The 27500-nt window shown below is 43.1% G+C and overlaps 2 protein-coding genes across 3 annotated transcripts in view; both read right to left on the reverse strand.

The window, feature by feature from the left end:
* LOC137536724 (neuropeptide FF receptor 1-like) overlaps positions 1-2623 on the reverse strand; it is a 118200-nt gene extending 115577 nt beyond the window's left edge. Inside the window, exons 1-2 of the mRNA XM_068258946.1 lie at positions 2379-2623; positions 715-905 (exon numbers count right to left, since the gene is read on the reverse strand). Of these exons, the coding sequence (XP_068115047.1) occupies positions 715-905; positions 2379-2623 (436 nt within the window). The remainder of the gene's footprint in view (positions 1-714; positions 906-2378) is intronic.
* Positions 411-27500, reverse strand: part of LOC137534129 (peroxisomal leader peptide-processing protease-like) — a 57326-nt gene continuing 30236 nt past the window's right edge. Inside the window, exons 4-5 of one of the 2 annotated variants that reach the window (XM_068255502.1) lie at positions 13883-14106; positions 411-905 (exon numbers count right to left, since the gene is read on the reverse strand). In XM_068255502.1, the coding sequence (XP_068111603.1) occupies positions 13889-14106 (218 nt within the window). In that variant the 3' untranslated portion in view covers positions 411-905; positions 13883-13888. Of the gene's footprint in view, positions 906-933; positions 993-13882; positions 14107-27500 lie in introns of those variants that run through there. The other variant, XM_068255503.1, reaches the window with a different exon arrangement.

Below are 27500 nucleotides of genomic sequence, written 5' to 3' on the forward strand. Positions count from 1 at the left end.
TATTCCATTTTCTGGTGCGCTACCATCTAATGTAAAACAACAAGCTAAAGCTGCTCGTATGTGTGAAAATAAAGGCAGTAGTGCCATCCAGTGGTCGATCCAATATACCAACACTGGCTTATCAAAATATCACTACAAAAGATTGCAAATAATTCACTTAATTTAAGATTTCTTTTATGAGCACAAAGCCTGTAACTTCAGACAAAAATAATTGTGTTTATTTAGGATAGTATAAAGAAGGGTTAAAACACCAGTATAATTTGTATTTCTGTCTAAGTTTGTGGCCTGATGCCGACACAAGTTAATACAAAAGTTGTGGCCTTTTTGACAATGTAGCCACCTCTGAGCCGCCAAGCCACCACCACTTTCTTTGCAGATTGAAAACTTGAGGGGGGGGGGGGGGGGGGGGGGGGAGAACTGGTGGACTTTTGTACTTCCACTGTGCTGTTGCATTGATTCTGGGGGAAAATGATGAGCTTGTTTCATCCACAGTCACTAATCAATGCATGAATGTTACTTGATTAACTATAAAGAGGAAGAGATTTCCTGGGAGACACCTGCCTCCTCAATGTTTTTTTTTCTTCTTTATCTGCAGTCAAAATGATTGTGATCGAAACCTTGCTCAAATCCAAATACTGGCAGAATAGTCAACTGGCAGTTTTGGAATACTGTCTCCTCAGCCTGGTGAGCAGTTAACCATCTGTCTGTCATCACCAAATCTTGCATCTTTTCCACATTTTTCTGAGTGATTTTCTCTACCAGTTTTTCTGAGTGGGGGTGATTTATCCTTTCCTGTTTCCTGTTTAAATGCAGATACTGACTTTTGAACTGTGCTCCAAGTAGGAGCATCTTTCCTGAATGTTACCACCATAGCCCTATGATTATCCTTTGGTGACATTTCTTTCCTAAAAAAAAACAAAAAAAAAAAACAAAGGATCACTGTACAACGTTTGTTTCTTCATTTCAGATAAAATTTGGCCCACTTCTGACACCTACAAAGACAAAAAGAAAACATTAATCCCAGGACAATCAAAATTCTGAGGAGACTGTGGAGCCCCCTATATATTAGCATACCCCACAATTGCATTGTAGCTATGGTTTGATGCTTTTTAGTAGACATGGTAAATATGGAATACTGCCACAATGAGTTTTATCTTGTTCCTTTGGAAGTAATGTCTATTTTTGCAGGCTCCCGGTACTGCTAGATGCAAGGTGCAGCTTTGAGGACAATTTGTGATCCACTGCTGTGAATTGTTTACTAAGCGAAGGCCTTGTTGTGTGCATGTGCCACACGTACACAGGCAATAAATCTTTGGCTCACCTTCAGCAGTGACATTTTGTAAACCTTTCTTAAATCTTAAGCTATCCATTGGGATGAAGGACAGCTATAGACACTTTAAAGGAAAGCTATCTCTGCCCATTCTTGATGCCAGCGTATGGTTTCCAGACAACATTATATGCTGATATCCCTATGGGACAGTTCCACCAAGTGCAGAGGAAATGCACAATAGACAAGGCTTTTTAGGGGGGAGCCTTAAGAATTCAGCACTTCAGTACTTTATAGTTCCAACAGAACCCCAAGTTTGTGCTTTGGCAAGATTATGTTTTGTGAGATTTTGATGCATTGAAGAGTGAACATTGCATATTTAATTGCACTTACCCATGCGGGGCGTGCATATCTTGCACACTTTTACATTAAGGGACCAACTTAACCAACTAAGTTCCTTGTTTACTTGTGGATTTTTAGATTTTTTTTATATGGGCAAAACTAAAGAGCTGGCATATACTCCAATTTAATAACACTTTAATAAGAATCATTGTGGTAATACACTAATCATGAGGTTTTTTTTGCCCTTGACAGGATGTATAGACACATCAAGGAATGGGGATTTTGATCAGATCCTCCTCAAAACTCATGGTGTTTTTTTTTTTTTTTAACCCAGCATCATTCACTGAATTAAATATTACTAAATATTTTTTCCATAATTTGACCATCGTCATATTATGGCTATCATGATTGGCGTGTGTAGAGGGGTGGCCTCCTCAGTTACTTCCTTGTGACACTGGATGTTACACCCATGCCTGTATAGACATATCCCCATATTTTGAGCCTGTTGAAATATACAATAGGTAAAAACGTGATTTACCGTAGCTTTATTGCTATACTGGATGCATGGGTTGCTTGTTCAACAATGTCATAATAATCGTAGGCATTTGTACATATGTTACTTTAAAACTCCAGCTCTAGTCCCTTCCTGAGTTGAAAACTGGTGCAGTTGGTGGTTCGCTCCTTTACCTGAAGGGTTGTCACATTTAGGAAAACCCACCATTTCCTTCTTTGAATTGGAGGGTGGGGTTTAGATGGACCAAATTGTTACCTTAATTGGGTGTGGATAATAAGCAGAGTGTTAAAAATCAAGGCCTGCTGTTTTCTGCCTGCTGTTGGCACAGTTAAATCTTGGATTTCAGCAGCCCACCAGCATGTGGCCCCATTCTGTCCACTTAGCCTTTGTGCTGCTTTGGCCTGTCTGTATTGTACTGGTTGTCCGGATTCATTATGCAGCAGGTGTGGCCTCTCTACGCGAGAACTCTTCAAAGACCGAGCATTGCCAGAATTTTGCATTGTTGATCCTGTTCCGTTACCTATGCTATGCTTATATATTGCTAAACATTGCATTCTGTAATGACGTTGCTCATTACCTGATGCCTTCTGTACTGCGCTGGCTGTACATTTTTAAATATTTTCACTGGGGTTGGTTTGCACACTGTATTTTGGTATCATTTTGCATGTATTTTGGTTATAGAATTTCTTTAACAGTAAACATTACATGCAATTTCTTGTCTCAGTATTTGCTGCAAACTGTGGTCATCCACTGGTCACCTGTCCAGTTTTATAACACAGGGTGAAAGGGTAGTGGGTATTCCAAGTATGCATAGAAGCTTTATAAATACAATAAATGAATTATAAACGACATGTTTTATGTTGCTAAAAATGGATAAATTCATCCCATTCCATGTGAGCCTATGCTACAGTATTACAATCATGTAAGTGATGGAGAATATGACTGCCACTGTTAAAGAGGAGCTGTTAGGTATAAGGTCTCAGAGAAAATAAACACATATATCAGTAGCTAAAGATTGGCTGTACTTACATTACATATGCATTTCACTGTCCACGTTTGTACTTCACAGAATTTGTATATAGTATATGCAGAGATTGATGCTCCTGACAGCTCATGGCAGGTTCCATGTTTGTCTGTCTCCTATGAAGCCAAATGTGTCGTCATGTCCTGCCTGCTTCCTGATCACAGAAAAGCTCGTACTGAATAACACTAGTGTGCAGTGAATATTAATTAGCCATGTGGCTAGGAACAATAGCGGACTCCTGCAGTGTACTCTGCCCGGAGATTTTTCAGTGCTGTGCGCTGGACTGAGCTTGTAGCTGCTGAAACTTGATTCTGTAACTTCTCCTTAGCAGCCGAGGGGAGGGCCCCAGAATGCTTTGCAGTATGGTATGCGGCTTGCGTCCTCTTGGGTCTAACAGCTTTGCTGATAAGCACACATCAAATGTAAGAGAGATTTTTATCTTCACTATTGCCTTTTTGGCTTCCGTCTAAACTGTTTAACACTGGAGAATAGAGGTTTAAATTAGTTTCTGCAGCCTGACAGTTACTCTTTAAGTAAGCTTCTGAATATGCACTGGATTTATAACTCTGTGAAAGATGTCCTTCTGGGATGAGTACTCAAACCGGATTATGATCACTTTACTGTTGACTCTACAAAGCTATAAAAACAGTGAGTGAGTGAGTGTGTGTCTCTGGGGAGGAAGAAGGATAACCTAAAATATAACCTTTATTTGGTATGCTTTAAAATATGTTGCAACAATAAGTTTATACACATGTGCAAATCATGCAAACCAAAGGATCAGTACTGAGGGGGTCCACCATAGGGTAATGGTGCAGCTCTTATGGTAGTCAGCCCTGTAGTTGCTCTGCCTAGTGGAACTGGCTAAAGCAAAGAAACAAGACTATGGTGATATATCACAGTCAATCAACCCGGCACCAACCTCAGTATAGCCAGATGACAAAATGCACTGGTCCAGCTGGCCAGAACAAGTGATTTTAAAAGACAACTGAAGTGAGAAGGATATGTAGACGGCCATATTTATTCCCTTTAGTCATAGACTAAAACTAGTCTTTGGCAAGACTACTTGAAAAAGGTACAGACCGGAACAAAACATCTGTCAGGCCCTAGGCAATGTAACTGTGGGTATATGCAAGAATGATGAGATTCTTCCTCTATTACACATTCTTCATGCACAATCTGAACATGGATCAGGCCCTAGGCAATGTGACTGTGGGTACATGTAACAGTGAAGTGCAGGTACTCTGCAGGAGAATGAGGTGATTCTTCCTCTATTACACATTCTACATGCACAATGTGAACCAGGTTTATGGGTGATAGACAACACCTCTGTGTTCAATGTGCACAACATTCTCAGTGGATTCCCTGCAGCTCTGCGGGGAGTGCATATGTAGAGTATAGTACTACTATGTAACAAAGTAAACCTGAGACAGATGAAAGTTTTATACATAACTGGGGCTTCCTCTAGCCCCCTTCAGGCTAATCAGTCCCTCCTTGTCCTCCTCCGCCACCTAAATCTTCTGCTATGAGTCCAGGTACTTAAGCGAGTCTGGCGTAATGTGCATGCAAACACTCCGCCGCCGGGAGCGTACTACACCTGCGCAGCACTATTGCGCAGGTGCAAAATGCTCCTGGCTGTAGGAGCGGCACGTGGCCGGACTGCGCTGACTGGCTGATAGCAGAAGATCCAGGTGGTAAAGGAGGACAGCGAGGGACTTATTGGCCTGAAGGGAGCTGGAGGAAGCCCCTGGTATGTATAAAACTTTTCTTTTCATCCGTCTCAGGTACCCTTTAATTTGTAGTCACCAAACCAAGTTTTAACAACATATCATATTATTTGATTTCATAAGCAAAGAGAGTGCGTACATTTGCATAAATCGGCATCAACGCAGAATTATTTCCATCTCATTAACCATCTCCATTAGTGACACGGCTGCACATCAGGCTTTATTCTTACAGCAGGTCAGAATTGCGGGTATAAAAATCAATTGATTTGTAAATGGTTATAAAATCTAACCGGGATTGGTACAATCATGATCATTTTGATTACGACTTATCGCTCATATCAAATTTCTTCCAACTGATAAAAAATTGTACCATTTAATCGCCCGATCGATGCCATCAATTTTTTTTAAAATTCATTGTGTTGTATGATCAAATCCGTTGATCATTCGCACAAGATTGGACTGTTAATGGCATCATAACTACTACAATCCACTCATCCGTACCTCACAGCACAAAAGCTTGTAATAGGTTACATGTGCCATGTAATGCTCAAAATGCACTAATGAAATTATAACCAATAGCAAACAGGCTGCTGTACTATATACAGTGGAGCTATGATTTTTCTATACAGGTTTCACAAAATAGAAAATGTTATCAACAATCAGGCTTCTAATGCTTTCCATTACTTATACCAGTCAGAGGTAACACATTAGGCAAGCCACACACTGGGTTCTTCACAGATTAAACAAACCTGTGAACAAAGGTATAGTCACATCAAACACTGGGCATAGTGTAACAACTAATTATTTTGCATTTAAAAACTCCAGCCAACCCTAACCGTGCAAAGAAAACAATGTGAAATTGTGTGGGTGTACTGCGATTTCCCATAATAAGCGAGTACAAAGGATTTTGCGTATCACATGTCTACAGGAAGTGTCGTGTGGGTCGTAGTGTTATTTATTGGGGGAGCCATTAAGGGAGACGCTAATAGGAGGCCCATGGGGACATAATACATCTTCAGGGTAAAAGTTCATAGAGAGACAAGATGGCAGTCATCGCATTTGGCAATCACCTTGTTATCTTTAGATACCAACAAAGACTTATTGCTTTCAGAGGAATAGTCAACTAGCCAGCCTCGGTCTTTCAATTTATTTTTATGAGACCCATTTATAATATGTGGTGATCAGCTTTCAAAGTGTTAAAAATAATGGCACATTCCTGTCAAACTGGTGACTACCACAATTATAAACATGACAATCAGCAGTTCCCTGGGAAAGGTTAGTCATTTTCAGTTTGCCATCCATGTTTACTTCCATGGTCATGTTCGTCAGTGGTAGTCAGCATCATCAGTGTCCAGAACTTTGAAAATTAAGTACACTACTGCCTTGAATAAGGGGAATGTGGAGAAATTGGATGTTTCCATCAAATACCCATTCATTGCTCGTGGTGTGGATCAAGTCTACTTAATACTCCCCCATTTATACGTAATACTCCCCCATTTATACGTAATACTCCCCCATTTATACGTAATACTCCCCCATTTATACTAAATACTCCCCCATTTATACTAAATACTCCCCCATTTATACGTAATACTTCCCCATTTATACCCGATTTATACTAAATACTCCCCCATTTATACGTAATACTCCCCCATTTATACTTAATACTCCACCATTTATACTTAATACTCCCCCATACTCCCCCATTTATACGTAATACTCCCCCATTTATACTTAATACTCCCCCATTTATACTAAATACTCCCCCATTTATACTAAATACTCCCCCATTTATACTTAATACTACCCCATTTATACTTAATACTACCCCATTTATACTAAATACTCCCCCATTTATACTAAATACTCCCCGATTTATACTAAATACTCCCCCATTTATACGTAATACTCCCCCATTTATACGTAATACTCCCCCATTTATACCCGATTTATACTAAATACTCCCCGATTTATACTAAATACTCCCCGATTTATACTAAATACTCCCCCATTTATACTAAATACTCCCCCATTTATACTAAATACTCCCCCATTTATACTTAATACTCCCCCATTTATACTAAATACTCCCCCATTTATACTTAATACTACCCCATTTATACTTAATACTACCCCATTTATACTTAATACTACCCCATTTATACTAAATACTCCCCCATTTATACTAAATACTCCCCCATTTATACTTAATACTCCCCCATATATACTTAATACCCCCCATACTCCCCCATTTATACTAAATACTCCCCCATTTATACTTAATACCCCATTTATACTAAATACTCCCCCATTTATACTAAATACTCCCCCATTTATACCAGATTTATACTAAATACTCCCCCATTTATACTAAATACTCCCCCATTTATACTAAATACTCTCCCATTTATACTAAATACTCTCCCATTTATACTAAATACTCTCCCATTTATACTAAACACTCCCCCATTTATACTAAATACTCCCCCATTTATACTAAATACTCCCATTTACAGGGCCGGGCCGAGGTAGAGGCGAGAGAGAGGCTCCAGCTTCAGGGCGCAGTGCACAATTCACTCAGCTTTCATTCCACTATTGTGTTTGAGGCAGAGACTGCAAGCCAGATAATTAGTGATTAAGGTGTTGGGGGCCCTGGGGCGCCTTTTAGTCTAATAGCAATCAGTGTGTGACGGCTGGAGTGGGAGGGATGGGGGGGGGGGCACACTTTGGTGTCTCAGCCTTGGGCGCTGGAGGACCTTGTCCCGGCTTTGATCAAGTGTACTATAAAAACTGGATCAGTGGAATAAGTGAATAGAGACCCCCACCACCACCTTTTGGGGGATTAGGCTCATCTCCACCTCTGATCCAAGGCTCCATTTGAGCAAATTAAGCATTAGATTGCAACTTTAGGGGAGGTAATCAAAGCACAGACTGCCAACATGAAAACAAAATCTGTTCTTTATAAATATAGCAAGTACAAAAGAGTGATTTGTAATCAGTTTTCCACATCTTTATAAACCGCCCCTATGATTTCCCCAAGAAAAGAGAAGTACTGGGTTACTGGCCTCTGCTGACTGTGTACAGGCATGCTCAGAAGTACCAAAATTCGGTTCGGGTTCATTCGAATTCGGGTCCACATGACATTCGAATTCGCTTTCGACCACAAAATTCGGTTCGGATTAACCAGTTCGCATTCAGTCGTTTTTCGCTTCATGCATCCGAACAATGTTCACCTCCCATTCATTAGCCTATAACTTTATTACTACTTATCACAATGAACTGATCTATATCTTGTTTTTTCCGCCACCAATTAGGCTTTCTTTGGGGGGTACATTTTACTAAGAGCCACTTTACTGTAAATGCATTTTAAAAGGAAGAATAAGAAGAAAACGGAAACAAATCATTATTTCTCACTTTTCGGCAATTATAGTTTTAAAATAATACATGCCTCCATAATTAAAACCCACGTATTGTATATGCCCATTTCTCCTGGTTATTACACCATTTAAATTATGTCCCTATCACAATGTATGGCGACAATATTTTATTTGGAAATAAAAGTGCATTTTTTCCGTTTTGCATTCATCACTATTTACAAGCTTATAATAAAAAAAAAAAAGAAATATTTCATCTTTACATAGATATTTAAAAAGTTTAGACCCTTAGGTAAATATTTGTGTTTTTTTTTTTTTTTTTATTGTAATGTTTTTTTTTTTTTTTAATTAAACATTTTATGTGGGTATTTTTGGGAGGGTGGGATTGAAATTGTATTTTTTTTGTAAATATATGTGTATTTTTATTTTTATTTAACATTTAGATGTAGTTTACTTTTTGGCCACAAGATGGCAGCCATGAGTTGTTTACAGTGACGTCACTCTAAGCGTACCACGTACGCTTAGAGCGACATAGGAAGCAGAAAAAGCGTAGCTTCCGAGAGAAGCTGTCGCTTTTTCTGCGGAGGAGAGGAATCAGTGATCGGGCACCGTTGCCCGATTCACTGATTCACTGGCTAACAAACCGCCGGCCGGGAGCGCGCGTGCACGCGCGCGATCGGCCGCGTGGACGCGCAGGAGCGCACATGGCTTCCTGGACGTGAGTTTCACGTCCAGGAATGGCAAATAGTTAATATTCGGTTCGGGGTTACGCCTCAAAATTCGGTAAAAATTTGTGTTCGCGAATTTGTGGGGTTTTTTTGTGTTTTTTTTTTTTTTTTAAAGGGAAATCACATTGAAAAAGGTGTACTTAAAAAAAAACAGAGCTAAAAACGTGACGTGTGGCACTGGCAGCAGGCAATGCATTGTGTGGACCCTGGCGGTGGGACCACTGACAGCAGGAGGATAAATACAGCAGCAGGAGGATAAATACAGCAGCAGCAGCAGCAGGAGGAGTGACGTGTGGTACTGGCAGCAGGCAATGTATTGTGTTGACCCTGGTGGTGGGACCACTGACAGCAGGAGGATAAATACAATAGCAGCAGCAGCAGAAGGAGGAGTGACGTGTGGCACTGGCCCTGGCAGCAGGCAATGTATAGTGTTGACCCTGGCGGTGGGACCACTGATAGCAGGAGGATAAGTACAACAGCAGGAGGAGGAGTGACGTGTGGCACTAGCAGCAGGCAGTGTATGGTGTGGACCCTGGCGGTGGGACCACTGACAGCAGGAGGATAAATACAGCAGCAGCAGCAGGAGGTTGTACCTGCTGTACCTTCATGTAGAGCGCCTGCGTCAATGACAGCAGGTCTCCTGGGCGCCTGACGCTGCTGCTGGCCGCAGGCACCTGCTGCTGTGCTGCTGGACAGGGACAGAGGGAGTGGAAGGTTGGTTCCCTGCAGGAAGGGAGCCAACACCAAGCAGACCTGCTGCATCTGCCCCCATTGCGCGTTGGTGAGGAGATGGAGTGTGGTGCTGCTTCTGCTGCCTGTGACAGTGGCATCATAGATGTACTGGTTGACAGCCTTCCTCTGCTCAACCAGCCGCTCCAACATCGCCAGGGTGGAGTTCCAGCGAGTTGGCACATCTATGATGAGGCGATGTCGTGGCAGGCCCTCCTGCTGCTGGATGCCTGCCAGTTTTGCTGCGGCAGCTGCTGAGCGGCGGAAAGTGCGCACAATTTTCTGCGCCGCTTCTAACAGCTCCTCCATCCCCAGGTAGGTGCGCATGAACTTTTGCACCACCAGGTTCAGGACGTGGGCCAAGCAAGGGACGTGGAGCAAGTCTCCACTGCTGATGGCAGACAGCAGGTTGGCGGCATTGTCGGACACCACCAATCCCACAGTGAGGCCTCTGGGGGTCAGCCACGTCCTCTCCTGCTCCCTGAGGTACCGGAGCACGTTTGATGCCGTCAAGGAGTTTTTACCCAGGCTTTTCATCTCCAGCAGCGCTTGGCAGTGGCAGGCCTTCACGCTGCTGGAGAGACGGGATCGCTTGACGGCGGGAGCTGCTGCTTCTCCCCTGACCCCGCCCGGTGGCACCACGTAGTGGGCGACTGGTGCTGCTGCGCCCGAGGATGGACCTGCTGCTTCCTCGCTCGGGCTTTCCACCAGACTGACCCAGTGGGCCGTAAAGGACAGATAGCGTTCGGTCCCAAACCGGCTGCTCCACGAATCCATGGTTATGTGGATTAATGTGGCCCTCTGAGGCTTTTTTACCGGCCCCCCTACACACAAATTGTATCACTTATAGATGCGGTCAGCTACATCTTTAAATATTGGTGGTCCGCATATTGAATAGCAAATTCCAGATCAGGTGACACTGCTGTCCACTGCAGGTTGTCACCTGGGTATGCTTCACTGTCTTGCCTGCAAAGACTTCTACATCATTTTATGCATACTCCGCCCCCCCCCCCCCCCCGGAAGTCTGAAGTACGTTGACCCGGCCCTCGACCCAAAATGCTTGAGGACCCCTGCTATAGAGGTAAACACAGAACGCTGCGACACACTGCGTGTCGACAGCGTGGCTATGATTTATGGGAGATAGCAGAGTGCAGGGGGAGGCTTAGGGGGGATTGGGATAGCAACAGAGGCTGGGCTGTATAGGCAGACCCAGTCTCTGTGTGCAGCTAGCATTGTCAGAACCCCACCTCGGGTTCACTTTAATTAGCTAAATAAATAACTTTAAAAGTACATGATCAGACGACACTGGAATCATCCTACACCACAGACTAGCACTTCTGAAGAGGAATTCAGATGAACCCTGCAACCTTAGTGGTCTGAACAGCAGGATGATGCAATCCTTGGACACTCATCTCTGAACTCAATAACTTCAGGCCCGTGGCCCTTACCTCCAACATCATGAAAACCTTTGAAAGAGTGGTCCTGTCCTACATTAAACACGCCACTTCCCCCCTACTCGATCCATTACAGTTTGCGTACAGAGCAAACAGATCCACCGATGGCGCTGTCAACATCTGCTTAGAGCTAGCAAATGAGCACCTGGACAAACCGAACATGGACGCCAGGATTCTTCTACTAGACTTCAGCTCGGCATTTAACACCATCTGCCCCCGCATACTGCAGCAAAATCTTGTAGCACAGAATATCCATCCCACCCTGCGCCTGTGGATCACAGACTTCCTGACCAACAGGTCTCTAGTCGTAAAGCTGGGGGATGTCATCTCTCAGCCAAGGTCAACGAACACGGACGCTCAACAAGGCTGTGTCCTGTCACCGATCCGGTTTTCACTCTACACAAACAACTGTAGATCCTCAGCAAACTCTGTAAAAGTCATCAAATTTGCTGATGACACCACCATTGTGGGCCTGGTAACTAACAGTGACGAGCAGGCCAACCGTCTGGAGGTTGACAGAATATTCCAGTGGTGCAGGGACAACAGGCTGGTCCTTAATGCAACCAAAACCATTGAGATGATAGACTTTAGGAAGCATGCCCCGCCCCTCCACCAATCTACATTGATGGCACTGAGGTCAATAAAGTGCCCAGTGTCCGTCTCTTGGGCACTACCATCTCTAACGACCTGACCTGGAAGGAAAAAAACTACCCTAACCCAGAGTAACGCCCAGCAGAGGCTATTCTTCCTCCTCCGACTGAAGAAGTTTGGCATGGCCCAAGAGCTGCTGACGAACTTTTACACTGCCACCATGGACAGATACAAACTTCAGAGGATAAGATCGGCGGAAAGAATTAACGGTAGACCGCTCCCCTCACTCGACTGCCTCCACTACTCCAGACTACGCTCCAGAGCAATGAGGATTGCCGGCGACCCCTCACACCCTAGTCACCGCTTCTTTATCCGACTCCCTTCAGGCCATAGGGCCGAGGCATAGTGATGCCTTCTTCCCCACTGCCGTCAACCTCCTGAACCTGCTGGACTGAACTAACATAACTCCATAGCGAAACTGTACACCGCTTACTGGATTCCAATCCTATTTTTGCACCCATGTGTTTTTCTTTTTTACTGTTTTGTTTTATATATTTTGCACTATTTGACTTGCACTCCTGTTTTTATGCATTTAAAAAAAAAATTGTACTTCCTTGTCCACTCTGAGCAATTGTAATGTGCCAAACCCAATTCCGGGTACGTGCTTGGCGCATAAAATTCTTTCTGATTCGGTTTACATTAGAGAGAGGGAGCAGTGCAGACAGCCAAGCTGTAGTCAAGTATGGGAGGAATATCTCAAGAGTGTCATATCCAAGATACAAAGTGAAAGTATTTATATAATTCTGATTAATAGGTCATACAAACACCTATACTTAATTTACAAAGCTACCCAGACTTCAGGAACATTTGGTTATGGGATTAAAATTGCACAGTTTTTTTGCAGAAGCCTCATTTTACACAAAATAGATAAGATCTGGGCACTCTGATTATCTATTAGATAGTGTCTTCTGATAAACGGCATGCCTGAAGATGAATTTTCATTTAATTGCATCATTTTCTGAAACTCCAGAAAATGTAAATCTGTGCATGGTAGATATTCTGATTGTGTAGTTTTTCATTGTAGTAATTTGTATTGCATATAATATATCACTGACATAACCAAAAACTGTTGCTACCTGACTTGAGATGGTTAACATTGGAGTACACTGTGCCAATGTACCGTTTACTTTTGAAATTAGATTTGTATCAAGGTCTTCTAAACAGTTTGGATCATGGCCTAGAAACTAGAGTGGAAAAGAAGTGACGGAAAGATGAAAGAATGAGAGGAACATAGGTAAGCAAAGTTGGCTCTGTGTTGCAGCACCCAACCCATCCCCCCCACACCCTCACCAGGCAAATGCCATACTAAGGTTCTAGTGCTAAGTAGAATCCATGCAGGACATGCTTAGACCGACTCTTCACCCAATGTTCTGTTAAAACGTGTAGAAGGGGGAAAACCTGAGGAAGGACCTGATGGTCGGCTACATGTATTATGTTCTCTGTCTTCAATACAAGCTTAACTGCAAAACAGCCTGTGGTGTACCGCCTTTTATTTTTCTTATGAAACTTTTGCATTTTGTCTTCTAAGACTACCTTTGTTTTCTCATAGAATAGTATTGTGTAGTCTTCTTTTTTTTAATCACACATTTTGTTTCTGTTACCTGAGGTTGCAATAAAGAGGTTCTCCTAAATGGAGCTGAACAATCTTCCCCTACTCAAAAAGAAGTTCAGTCGAGCGATTTACACATATCTATAATTGGCCCTGTAGAGAACTGGCTGTTAAGAAATGTGCTGCTCCAGGTGAAGCCGAAATAGAATATCCATGGGTGTAGCGGATATCTAGCAGTTGTCACTCCGGTTGAAAATGATTGATTGGCTGAATTCTTCTGCCCTCTTATCCCCACTCAAACATTGCTTTCTGCTCCTACCCCGCAAACAATGAGGATGATGAGCTGAGCACTCGTGAATTAATGGGTTCATAAGTAGATCTGTCAGATCACACCATTACGGGTCATTTAAAAACTGCAGAAAGCTGGGCAACTAGTTTGTTGAGCATAGATATGGGTTTGAATACGTTCCTTATTTTATAGTGGAAGTTAAGGATTGAAAATCATTTTGTCAGAACTGGTACTTACTGGAACTCATAGCTTGCTCTGAAGGGTCTTTTCAGGTGGTCTTTGTAGACGCCAAGCATCCCGCACTGCAAGTTTAGCTTTATTGAGTTCTCCAAAGCTCCGTAAATCCCCAAATTGCTTGTACCGATCCACAGCAGCTTGCAAAACAGTTACAGGGATGCTGAAGTTTAAATGAGGGTATGTTGCTCCAGTACTGTTATCCCTTGTGTTACTTGCAACAATTCCTTAAATGCAAATTTAAAAAATTCAGATTAATACATTTTGTTAAAGGACACCTGAGGTGAACATAAACTAATGAAATAAACCATTTTATCTATCTTCCGTCTCCTAAAAATTGTGAATTTGGATGGTAGGAGCCGCCTGTCACAGGGGCCCTAGTGGTCGGAACGCAAATTGCCTTCCAATCGGTTTCAGCACACATATCATGCAAGCTGTGGTCGCGATCAGTGGGCAGAAACCGACGGAATTTGGCCAGCAGCCAGACTAGAAGGAAGCCTGTGGGTTATGGTAATTACAATTTACACACTATTTCAGGGTATAAACTGCCACCACTTCTGCTTTCCTGGGCCAGAAGCACCCACTAACTAGCTATTTCTAGACCTGTAATTAAAACGGTTAAACACTCTATTCTGTCTAGCTAACAACAATACAATAGTAGCGTCTCTCCAGAAGTCTGGATTCAGTTCGTGTGGCTGAATAGCAGGGTAGCTGAATAAACAAAGGATGTTTGAACGTCGTTTATTAATGCAATATAAATAATATATACAGACAATCATTAAAATCAACAATTATTGAGACATACATAGCGCAGTATGAAAAGAAAAGGATAAAATACTTAGGTTCATGGAAAGAGGTCCTTTTGTGGGAAAACTTGTAAAGTCCAGTTTCAGTTTCAGCTAAGTCTTTGGTTTCAGCTCAGTTCAAAGTCCAAACAAAATGGTTACCACTTGTTCCTCAAAGTGGCAGCAGCTCTCATGAAGGTGGAAAATGGAGGAATGAGGGAGGAGTCCCTCGCAGACACTTTTGAACAATGTACATCTTTGGGTGGAGTCTCAAGTACAGCCCAGGGGTTGGACAGGGGCGGTTAGCTCCCTGGATGGGTTCCCCATGCCCACCAAATATGACATTTGTCATATCTCGGCGTACGCTTCCCGCACACACAGGACCATCACATATTCATATACCTCAGAATATGCCAGTTCATATGATACCTGTAACGATTGGTGTTAGCACGCAGAGAGAATCTCATTATTGGTGATCTGCAGTATCACCAAGAATGCAGATATATACCTGATTATTGATGATCTGCAGAATCACTGATAATACAGATATATTGCTAACCTCTGGACACCTATAGGTATGTGAGTGTTTGGTGTAACAGTAGTACTTTGAGTAATGCACCAGCAGAGCAGGTGATCATAGGCAGTAAAGGAATACTGCTCTTGAAGGCACAAGAACCTTCCAGCAGCCCGAGACTCTCCAAGGGGTGGAGTCAGGCTGGAGATAGGAAGGACCAGAGAGTGAGTGACACCTGAAGGTGGATGTCACTATCTGATCTGGAGACTCTCTCTTAAGAGGAGAGATAGCTCTCGAGGTCGGGCACGCCTGGTCGGCAACACACGGACAGATTAAGTACAAAGACAGAAGGCCGATTCGGTATCCAAGGCAAGCAGGGTCTGGCAACAGAATATCAGATATGCGAGGTACCGAATCAGAGATCAGAGGGATAGACAGGAAAGCAGTAAGTCATAACAGATATCAACAATGCCTAGTCTGGGTGTGAGGTCCTTGGTCTCTACACCCTGGAACTAGTCTGATGAATAACAGATAGATAACACAAGTTCCCTAGTCTGGGTGTGAGGTCCGTGGTCTCTACACCCTGGAACTAGTCTGAGCATAAACAGAATAACAGTACAAGTAATCTGGCTCAGTGTGAATTCCCAGGTCCACCTGGTTCAAACACACTGTTGGATCTGACTAAGGTCTGAGTGCTTCCACATAGTGTTCGCAACGGCAGACAACTTGAGACTGGCCAGCAGTAACTATATATGGAGTAGTGCTCTCCAGCACCACCCCTAATTGATCAACCAATAGTAACCTGCTCTGGAGTCAGCTGATCGGCGTGATCAGCTGATCTCTCCTTGCCCAGTATAAGAGTTTAGCCTCTCAGCGAGCGCGTATTCCTAAGCCTGTGTGCACTAACAGACACGCTGCCGCGTGCAAACCGCCGTGCTGGACGCAGAACCAGCCGCCTTACTGTTACATGCGGCGGCTTTTCCGCGTTCTGCCCTGTTACCAGACGCACGCTTCCGTGTGCAAACCGCCGCATTGGACGCGGAATCCGCCGCCTCCTCAGCAGCACACGCGGCGGCTTTTCCGCATTCTCTCACAATACCAAACTTGATTAGGGTAGAGGATTCAGTTCCTGAGAAGTTTAATAACTTGGTTGTAAGGGCCCCGGGCCCCTCTCGACTGGTATCAAGAGATTCAGCATGATCTTACAAATCCACTGATACCACTCCCATAACTACCCTATTTATGGTATTCCGTAAATATGCAAAAAAAATATACAACATTCATTTCTTCCTGCTAATGCTGCAGCCAGGCTGTCTGGTGTCAAGCTGTGACTAGCTTCCTGGCTCTCCCTGTATGAAAAGGGCTCACCAAATGGTGGGCAATTGACATCTGCCTGAGGTAATTAAAAAGTAAATATTCCCTTGGACACAAGCATGGCCCAAGCTAATTAACAAATCAAAAGACATCCTGCACCTAAGTACTGCTATCTCTCTTCAATAAATTCAGTCCACCAAACGAAGTTGCGATCACAATCCTGCCCTCCCAATAGGAGCCTAGGATTTCCCTGTAAAAAAAAAGCAGGAATAGTGCAATACTGCCTTTTGAAGAGCACCACGTGAATCACTTCAAAGGCCTGTGCAAATAAGCACCTCCACCAGAGGTATAGGGAAACAAGGGGGGTCTGAATACCCCCTCTGTGAGTCTCACTCACCAGATTACTTCTTGAGTTTTATGCAAACAAGCCCTCCCTCCTGGGCACCAACAGCAGCAATAACCACCTTCATACACCTTCAAACACAGAGCGGAACTTGCATAGTGTAAAAAACCTTTAAAATTTATTAATAAACCACTTAAAAGATCTGCGTACCAGATAGAAGATCATACAAGCGTTTCCTATGTGTGCCAGCACCGCCGCGGTCGGATCTCTGCTGCACGCCACAGTCCCCGCTCTGATTACTTCCCCCTTCCGTCCAGCGTGACTCCTAGCTCCGCCCTACGCGTTTCGTCATTCGACTCATCAGGGGCATGGAGTCACGCTAATCTAGGACGCTATTTCATTGCCTCAACGTACCCTCCCTCTTCCCCTATCTCCATACCATTGCCCGCCCCCCTCATGCAAATCTATGCATCCCTCCCTGTCCATCAACGGCAAAGCAACGAGATCCCCGTTCTGTGCGGACATTACAATAACAATACATCCTCCTTCCACCATTATTCCCCCCCACCATCACCCTACCATATTCCTTCATCCGATCTCCATAATTCATCTCTTTCCGTCCAACTACGTTTGTTTAACCCCATAAATAATCCTTTAGCACCATCTAGTGACCAGTAATAAAAATTAAAAATTACACTGCAACTCTTTTCTTTTTTCTATTCCTTATCCTATACCACCATCTAGTGGCTATTAATTGTGTAACCTAAACCATTTTTACTTAATCCAAATTATTTATCCTTCAACATCATCTCGTGGCCAATCCATAATTAACCTTTACACCCTATTTCTTTATTACCATTTCATGTCCATTACCACCCCCTAGTGAAAATAATTTTCATTTCCTTTCAATTTTCTCATTTTGTACCTCCAGTGAATTTACATCAATTCAGGTCCCCCATATCTTTTAATTCCAACCCCCCTCTTTAATTCTAACCCCATCAAATAGTGATAATACCCCACTCAGTGATCCTAAATTGTAACAATTATTTAGGTAAATATTGTATAAATATTCAAAAATCTCAACGATTCCTTCACCTTCATGCCACACATCCTTTTCATCCAACATAAAAACAAAATTAGTGAAAAAAACTTAGAAGACATACTTAACTCACTTGTTTGATTCCCACCCTCCCCTTTTCCCAGGAGACTTCTTTTTTATTTTATAGGGCCTGTCCTTTGATATCCCTTACAGAAGGAGAATTTTTTATTCCAATATTTTTTCAATAATTACTAATAAAGCAATTGACATCTAATTCCACATTGAGCCCATATGGGTATGATGAATTTAGCTTAAAAATCCACTCAGTTTCTTTTTTTGATAATTCCTGCAATCTATTACACCCTCTCCAGTTCGGAACCAGTTTTTCAATGCCTGTGAATTTCATTTGTGAGGGGTCACAATTATGTTTTGCCTTGATAAGGGATTGATTAATGAGAGGGAGTTTCAGTTTCTGTTGCCCAAAGCTCCTAAAATCCCTATAATATACCAGATCCCCAAAATACATAAAAGCATGGAGGCCCCACCAGGGAGACCCATTGTAAATGGCAATATATTGACCAATTTTTGCAGCCAATTGTGTGCAGGCTCCCAAGAGTTCTAAGGGACACCAAACATGTATTACAGTTAATTGAGAAAATGGAGGGGGTGGGGGAATCTATGTTGATTACAGCAGATGTGTCATCACTTTATACGAATATTACACATGAGGGGGGGATTGGTGCAGTAAAAAGAGCACTAGAAAACTGGTCGGAATTGCATAATGAACAAATTTCCTTTTTATTGGAGCTCTTGAAATTTGCCTTGTCAAGGAACTACTTTTGGTATGGGGGGGAATATTTTTATCAAGTAAAAGGCTGTGCAATGGGGGCGGCCTATGCGCCATCCCTGGCAAATATATATATGGCAGAGTGGGAGGAATCAGCTATAGCGTTGGAACCTGAAAAGGTGCAATATTGGCATAGGTTCATAGATGACCTTTTTATAGTATGGGATGGAGATTTGGACTCGGCCTGTGCGTTCATTGAAGAATGCAATGGACTGGTACGTAATATAAAAATTGAAGCACAGATGGATTCAGATAGAATACAGTTCTTGGATCTAGAAATATATAAAAAAGAGTCAAAATTGGTAAGCAAATGCTTTTTCAAAAAGACCGACAGGAATGGCTATGTCCCAATGGAGAGTTGTCACCATAGAGCATGGTTAATGGCTATACCCAAAGGCCAATACCAAAGGCTGAGGAGAAACTGTACCTCCATTCGGGAATATTGGGAACAGGTACCCACCCTTACGAGGAGATTCTTAGATAAGGGTTACCCTAAGGAAGATATTGCCAGAGTGGAATGGGAAGTGTCGGAAATGAGGAGGGAGGAGTTGCTATATGGGGAGAGGAGGGAAGATGGGAGGGCGCAGGATGGTGTGACCTTTATTACTACCTTTAATTCACAACACAAACAGCTAGAAAAAAGTATACGAAAAAACTGGGGTTTACTGATGCAGGATGCTAACCTGCAGAGAGCCCTCCCAGTGAAGCCTAAGTTTGTGTATAAAAAAGCGCCTAATTTAAAAGATAAATTGGTTCCTAGCTGTGTTGAACCCCCAGTCCATAAGCAGATTCCTTGGCAAAATGAAGGCTTTTTCCCGTGCAGAGATTGCTATGCATGTAGGGAGGTAAAGCCTAAGGTGGTGAAAAGTTTTCACTCGACAGTGAATGACAAAAATAAAAAATACAGGGTGAAGGAATGTATAACTTGTAATAGCCATCATGTGGTGTACCTTATACAATGTGGGTGTGATTTACAATACGTTGGGAGAACTACAAGGACATTGAAGGAACGTATGCATGAGCATGTATATAATATCAAAAAGGGATACAAGAATCATAGTGTCTCCGCCCACTTTGCTAAAAAACATAATTGTGACCCCTCACAAATGAAATTCACAGGCATTGAAAAACTGGTTCCGAACTGGAGAGGGTGTAATAGATTGCAGGAATTATCAAAAAAAGAAACTGAGTGGATTTTTAAGCTAAATTCATCATACCCATATGGGCTCAATGTGGAATTAGATGTCAATTGCTTTATTAGTAATTATTGAAAAAATATTGGAATAAAAAATTCTCCTTCTGTAAGGGATATCAAAGGACAGGCCCTATAAAATAAAAAAGAAGTCTCCTGGGAAAAGGGGAGGGTGGGAATCAAACAAGTGAGTTAAGTATGTCTTCTAAGTTTTTTTCACTAATTTTGTTTTTATGTTGGATGAAAAGGATGTGTGGCATGAAGGTGAAGGAATCGTTGAGATTTTTGAATATTTATACAATATTTACCTAAATAATTGTTACAATTTAGGATCACTGAGTGGGGTATTATCACTATTTGATGGGGTTAGAATTAAAGAGGGGGGTTGGAATTAAAAGATATGGGGGACCTGAATTGATGTAAATTCACTGGAGGTACAAAATGAGAAAATTGAAAGGAAATGAAAATTATTTTCACTAGGGGGTGGTAATGGACATGAAATGGTAATAAAGAAATAGGGTGTAAAGGTTAATTATGGATTGGCCACGAGATGATGTTGAAGGATAAATAATTTGGATTAAGTAAAAATGGTTTAGGTTACACAATTAATAGCCACTAGATGGTGGTATAGGATAAGGAATAGAAAAAAGAAAAGAGGTGCAGTGTAATTTTTAATTTTTATTACTGGTCACTAGATGGTGCTAAAGGATTATTTATGGGGTTAAACAAACGTAGTTGGACGGAAAGAGATGAATTATGGAGATCGGATGAAGGAATATGGTAGGGTGATGGTGGGGGGGAATAATGGTGGAAGGAGGATGTATTGTTATTGTAATGTCCGCACAGAACGGGGATCTCGTTGCTTTGCCGTTGATGGACAGGGAGGGATGCATAGATTTGCATGAGGGGGGCGGGCAATGGTATGGAGATAGGGGAAGAGGGAGGGTACGTTGAGGCAATGAAATAGCGTCCTAGATTAGCGTGACTCCATGCCCCTGATGAGTCGAATGACGAAACGCGTAGGGCGGAGCTAGGAGTCACGCTGGACGGAAGGGGGAAGTAATCAGAGCGGGGACTGTGGCGTGCAGCAGAGATCCGACCGCGGCGGTGCTGGCACACATAGGAAACGCTTGTATGATCTTCTATCTGGTACGCAGATCTTTTAAGTGGTTTATTAATAAATTTTAAAGGTTTTTTACACTATGCAAGTTCCGCTCTGTGTTTGAAGGTGTATGAAGGTGGTTATTGCTGCTGTTGGTGCCCAGGAGGGAGGGCTTGTTTGCATAAAACTCAAGAAGTAATCTGGTGAGTGAGACTCACAGAGGGGGTATTCAGACCCCCCTTGTTTCCCTATACCTCTGGTGGAGGTGCTTATTTGCACAGGCCTTTGAAGTGATTCACGTGGTGCTCTTCAAAAGGCAGTATTGCACTATTCCTGCTTTTTTTTACAGGGAAATCCTAGGCTCCTATTGGGAGGGCAGGATTGTGATCGCAACTTCGTTTGGTGGACTGAATTTATTGAAGAGTGTGTGTGCTCGGTTGAAGTCTGCGGATCCCCAATATATAACTGGTGACATTGGTGCTAAAATTTATTTATAATTATATTGCTGTGGAGCGCTGTCCTTTTTCTCCTCTCCTGGGAGTGATCCTTGTCTTTTACTGCTATCTCTCTGCTGAGAAAAGAGAGAGCCCAGATTGACTGCAGATGCTCCTACACAACCAATCTAGATTCTATCGATCTTAATCGCATGTTCTGCACGCGGCTGCGGTCACGCAACCGTCCGTCACACCGCCCAATTTGACTAAATGATGATTGATATCATGAGCAGTGAAACTCAAATAACAAATAGGAAATATCTTGTAAAGGGTAAAATATTATTTCATTAGTTGCGAACAGCACAGTGACAACGCGTGTCTCGGCGTAAGCCACTTCCTCAGGTCAAATGTGTGCCTTAAAACGAGACAGGGAGTAGCGCTCAGGGTATGGAACGTAAAATCATATAAAAATACAATTATTGAAACAATGAAACCAAAATATCATTAGATTCATAAAAAAGCATATAAGAATATGTATGTAAATAAATTACACAATATCACTGACAGGCAAATTTGCTATAATAGCTCTAGTCGTTCGCTTCTACTTTCTTAACCCTCTGGGCGATACAATTATATCGCCCAGGAGGGGGGCGCAGCACTTTTTTTTTAAATGTTTTCTTTTTTAAATCATGTAGCGAGCCCTGGGCTCGCTACATGATAGCCGCTGCACAGCGGCATCCCCCACCCACTCCGTTCGCCTTCGGCGATCAGAGTAAGCAGGAAATCCCGTTCAGAATGGGATTTCCTGCTGGGCTTCCCCGGTCGCCATGGCGACGGGGCAGGATGACGTCACCGACGTCATGACGTCAGAGAGAGTCACGATCCACCCCTCAGCGCTGCCTGGCACTGATTGGCCAGGCTGCACAAGGGGTCTGGGGGGCTGCGCGGCACGGCGGGTAGCGGCGGCAGTGATCGGAAGTTACACGCAGCTAGCAAAGTGCTAGCTGCGTGTAACAAAAAAAAATTATGCAAATCGGCCCACCAGGGCCTGAGAATTCCTCCTGCGTGACATACCCCGAGCTCAGCTCGGGATTATCGCTCAGGAGGTTAAAAAATAGCCTAAAAAGTAATTACTGCTTGTAATTGTTTAAAAATTACTGGTAACTTCAGATCATTTTAAACATATATCACAACATATGATAGATAGAGTAGTGTGGCTTGGGGTAGGTCAGACGCCTCTTAAGTAGATGGTGGGCGTGCATAGACATAAAAAAATGGAAAGGGAAATGGGACAGTGGGTAAGAAAAAACGGAGGCGTGTGCTGGGGTCAGGGCAGGGGATGGGATGAGAGGGGAGCTGGGGTGGCTGTATCGCCAGGGTCAATGTGGAGCCGACTAGGTTATGGAGGATCGCGTAGGTGGAAATATGGAGGCTATACCGCAGGAGTTCATAAGGGGGGGGGGGGCTGTGGTTGCAGGGAGGTGTGGAGGGAATGGGACTTACCGGCTATGCCGTGCAGAATATCCAGAGGCGCCTGTCTTTTGTTTCCAGTTTCTCCTAAAAATGACTTTTTAAGATATTCCACAGTTTTATATTTAAATCTACTTTTCAAGTTTTTACTGTTTTTGCTCAATGACACATTCATTAAAGTATGCCAGAGCTAAAATCTATGAACTATTGACCCCTTTTATCACCTTGAGTTTCCTTTAACTGTGAGATCAAAGAGTATTTATTACTATTTAGTGTTTTTTTTTTACTTTCTCACAGTAATAAAAAACTGCTTTAAAGGACTTACGAGGCGAAATTACTAAAAAAAGTAAATTACCTGCCTCATCTTTTAAGGCACGGAGGACGCCGTCCGCGCCGATCCGCCGGGTCCCCCCGCTCATTACCTCCCCGGGCCGGCTGCCGACCCCACGGCCCGGGCTCTACTGCCTCTCGCAACATGGCCGCTTCCTCTGGCCGCGGCTGCGCAGGCCCTAGAGCTGCGCAGCCGCACTCGCGGCCAGGCGGACTGCGCAGCCGCGGCCAGAGGAAGCGGCCATGCTGCGAGAGGCAGGAGAGCCCGACCCGGGCCGTGGGGTCGGCAGCCGGCGCGGGGGGACCCGGCAGATCGGCACGGACGGCGTCCTCCGTGCCTTAAAAGATGAGGCAGGTAATTTACTTTTTTTTAGTAATTTCTCCTCGTAAGTCCTTTAAAAAGGAGAGGCATACACCCCCAACCACTGGATGCATGCCTTTATTTTGACAAAGCCACATAATCCAACTTTCAGACATGTTTTAGGCTGTTTTGGCTTCATCATTGGAAAGTTTGTACTATATTTATATGGCTCTGTGGGTAAAGCTCAAGAGGAGGAGGCGTTACAGAGTACCCTACTAAAGAGGAACTCCAGTAAACATAATGTAAAAATAAAAAAGTGCTTAATTTTTACAATAATTATGTATAAATGATTTAGTCAGTGTTTGCTCATTGTAAAATCTTTCGTATCCCTGACATACTTTCTGACATTTATCACATGGCGACATTTTTTTATTGCTGGCAGGGGATGTCAGTGGAAATGCTGCTTGCTTTTTTCACAGTTGGAAGCAGCTGTAAACAGCTGTTATTTCCCACAATTCAACAAGGCTCCCACAGTGTGATGTCAGGACCATGGTCCTGACATCACACTGTGGGAGGGGTTTCATCACAATATCATCCATACAGAGCCCCCTGATGATCCATTTGAAAAAGGGAAAAGATTTGTAGTGGGAAAAGGGGTATGAGCTACTGAGCAAGGATAGCCAGTAACACTAGGTTTTTGTTAAGATAAAGAGACAGATATGCCCACTGTAAACCAGCAGTATTCACTCACTGACCCGAAGTGCAGCATTAATGGAGTAATGTCTTGCTCGCTCAGTTTTAAGAGGGCAAAACTGAATAAGCAATAGATTCAGTTTAGTGGGGGTATTCTGAATAAAGGTAAGGTCTACAATGTTATTTTAATCAGGTGCAAAATAGCCTACCACCATGGTCTGATTTTAAGGTAATCACTGAAAAAGACATCTTGAATATCCTCTCAAACCTTCGCCAGACTACCTGCGATCTGGACCCTGGCCCCACTGAGTTCATGTTGAAATGCCCTGAACTATTTACACCGGCATTCCACAAAATAGTCAACGAACGGTTCCTTACAAGAAGGGTGGTTTCCCTCTACTCTGAAAGAAGCAATCGTCAGGCCACTACTCAAGAAACCATCCTTAGACCCAGATGCTCTAAACAGCTACAGACCTGTCTCAAACCTCCCCTTTCTGGGAAACGTTATTGAAAAGGTTGTCTACCTCCAACTTGAAGCCAGGCTCTCCAGAAACAACATCCTTGACCCTCTACAATCTGGCTTCAGGAAATATATCACAGCTGTGAAACAGCCCTCACCCAGATTTGCAATGATCTGCTCATTGCAAGAGACAAGGGTCAATGTTCCATCCTGATTTTGCTCGACCTCTCAGCGGCTTTTGACACAGTCGATCATGAAATCTTGCTCAACAGGCTACAAGAGTACTGAGGCATAGATGGCATTGTTCTCCAGTGGTTCAACTCCTTCCTGGCTGGCAGAACACAAAGGGTAGCCTTAGGGCCCTTCCTCTCCAACCCTGTACCACTAAAATACGGTGTACCTCAGGGCGCAATATTATTCCCTTTACTTTTCACCATATACATGCTGCCACTTGGAGAAATCATACAAAACATGGCCTGACATATCATTGCTATGCTGATGACACCCAGCTATATTTGTTATTCAAACCTGGCGCACAGACCCTACTCCACAAATAAACGCATGCTTAGCTGAGCTTCAGGAATGGATGAATAATAATTGGCTAAAACTTAATGCTGACAAAACTGAGGTTCTTGTCAGGACCGTCTCTAGCCATTTTGTCACTCCAGGCGAGAAATCCTGTGCCCCCCGTGATTGCCCCCAGCCCCATACCCCCTCCCCCCCCCCCCCGCCCTCGTGGTGAACACCACTCCTGTGGTGAACCCCAACCCCAAGACCCCCGAAAATAATAATGCAGCAGCGTTTTTCACCAGAAGATATACTTATTGCGGCATGCTCTCAAACAAATAGACAAAACCTGTAAACCCATCTTTACTCAGGATCCCAACACCATTCTTGCTTCCTTCAATGAACAGGAGATAGAGCTAGAAAAGTGTATCACAACGTCCTTAAAAGGACGCTCCAGGTTCTATCCTACGGCCTCCAAAGGAAGTTTTATAGAGACCTTTTATGCATTCGCCCTGGAGGACATTCAAAAACTCTGTAAAGATAACACTCACTGTCCCTCAAATCTCACTCAGGCCGAAAGAGCAGCACTCAGTCAGCTGAAAAAGAATCCAGACCTTATCATTAAACCCGCAGATAAGGGGGGTGGGATAGTGGTTTTGAATAAGAGGGATTACGTGACGGAATCCCTTCGTCTTCTTGGTGACCGGTCTAGCTACGAGACACTCACAGAGGATCCCACCGAGTTATACAATAATCAATTAAAAGCATTTATAAACGAGGCCTATATGAAGGGACTTATCACCAAGGGCGAACGCAGTTTCATCTTAATTGAAAACCCCGCCACCCCCTTCTTTTACCAACTTCCAAAAATTCACAAAAGCTTATCAAAACCACCCGGCAGACCCATAATATCAGGCATAGACTCAGTCACCTGCAACCTTTCTAGATTTGTAGATTGTCACTTACAAAAATATGTTCAAGAATTAGACTCATACACGAAAGATTCTAAACATCTGATCGATATACTGAAAGAATACACATGGGACTCAGAATATACATGGCTGACGTGCGATGTGTCAGCACTATACACCAACATTTCCCATACGTTTGGGATTGAGGCAACCCAACATTATCTAAACCGGGACACAAATATGCCACAGGCACAAAAAATATTTCTTATACAGTGTGTCGAATTTATTCTTACTCATAATTATTTTTCCTTCATGGATACTGTATACCGCCAAGTAGGGGGCACGGCTATGGGTAGCAGTTTTACACCCAGTTACGCTAATCTGGCCATGGGTCTACTTGAAACATCATACATTTCCCGAAACAATCCGTTTCAGGACAACATAGTCATGTACAAACGCTATATTGATGATTTGGTGTTTATTTGGAGGGGAGATCCCTCCCATATACCCCTATTTCTGAACCATCTCAACGGGAATAGAGCTGGTTTGTCCTTCACTGCACAATATAACTCAATGTCCATTGAATTTTTGGACTTGGTCCTGTTTCATCAACATGGCCAAATAAAAACCAAAACACACTTCAAAACAGTTGATTCCAACAATTACATCCATTTTAACAGCTTTCATTACAGACCCTGGACACTCAACACCCCCTACAATCAATTCCAACGCATTCATAAAAATTGTACAGATACAGAGGACTACAATATACAATCGAAAATTTTGGTAAAACAATTTCGAGAATGAAAATATCCAAAAAAGCTAATACAAAATGCGAGAAAGAAAGCCAGACAACCACGGACAAAAACCAACTCTGAATCTAACACCAAAACTGAGTCCGCTAATGTACTCAGATTCATCACGAAGTATAGTGCCCAACATAGGGCCCTGAGGGAGATTCTTACAAATAGATGGGAGATCCTGAAGCAAGACCCTTATTTACGCGAATTCATTCCCAAAAAACCAATTTTGACCTTCCGCAGGGCACCTAACCTTAGGAACCTGTTAGCCCCTAGTAAGTTTAAAATTACAGACCCCAAAACCACATTACCGGCTGGCTCCCATGCCTGCAACAAAAAACGCTGCCTGGCATGCAATATGGTTACCCATGCCAAACAGATTACATCGCTCAATAATGACAGCTACCCGATCCTAAAATATATCGATTGTGATACACGATTTGTTGTTTATGTGGCGTCCTGTCCATGTAAATTGCAGTATGTAGGCCGTACTACACAGGCACTTAGGGACAGAATAGGGCAACATAGGCGTAATATTATAAAGGGCTTCCCAGACCACAGCCTATCCAGACACTTCAA

Source organism: Hyperolius riggenbachi, chromosome 10 (assembly GCF_040937935.1).
Source record: "Hyperolius riggenbachi isolate aHypRig1 chromosome 10, aHypRig1.pri, whole genome shotgun sequence".
NCBI classification, from domain to species: Eukaryota; Metazoa; Chordata; class Amphibia; order Anura; family Hyperoliidae; genus Hyperolius; species Hyperolius riggenbachi.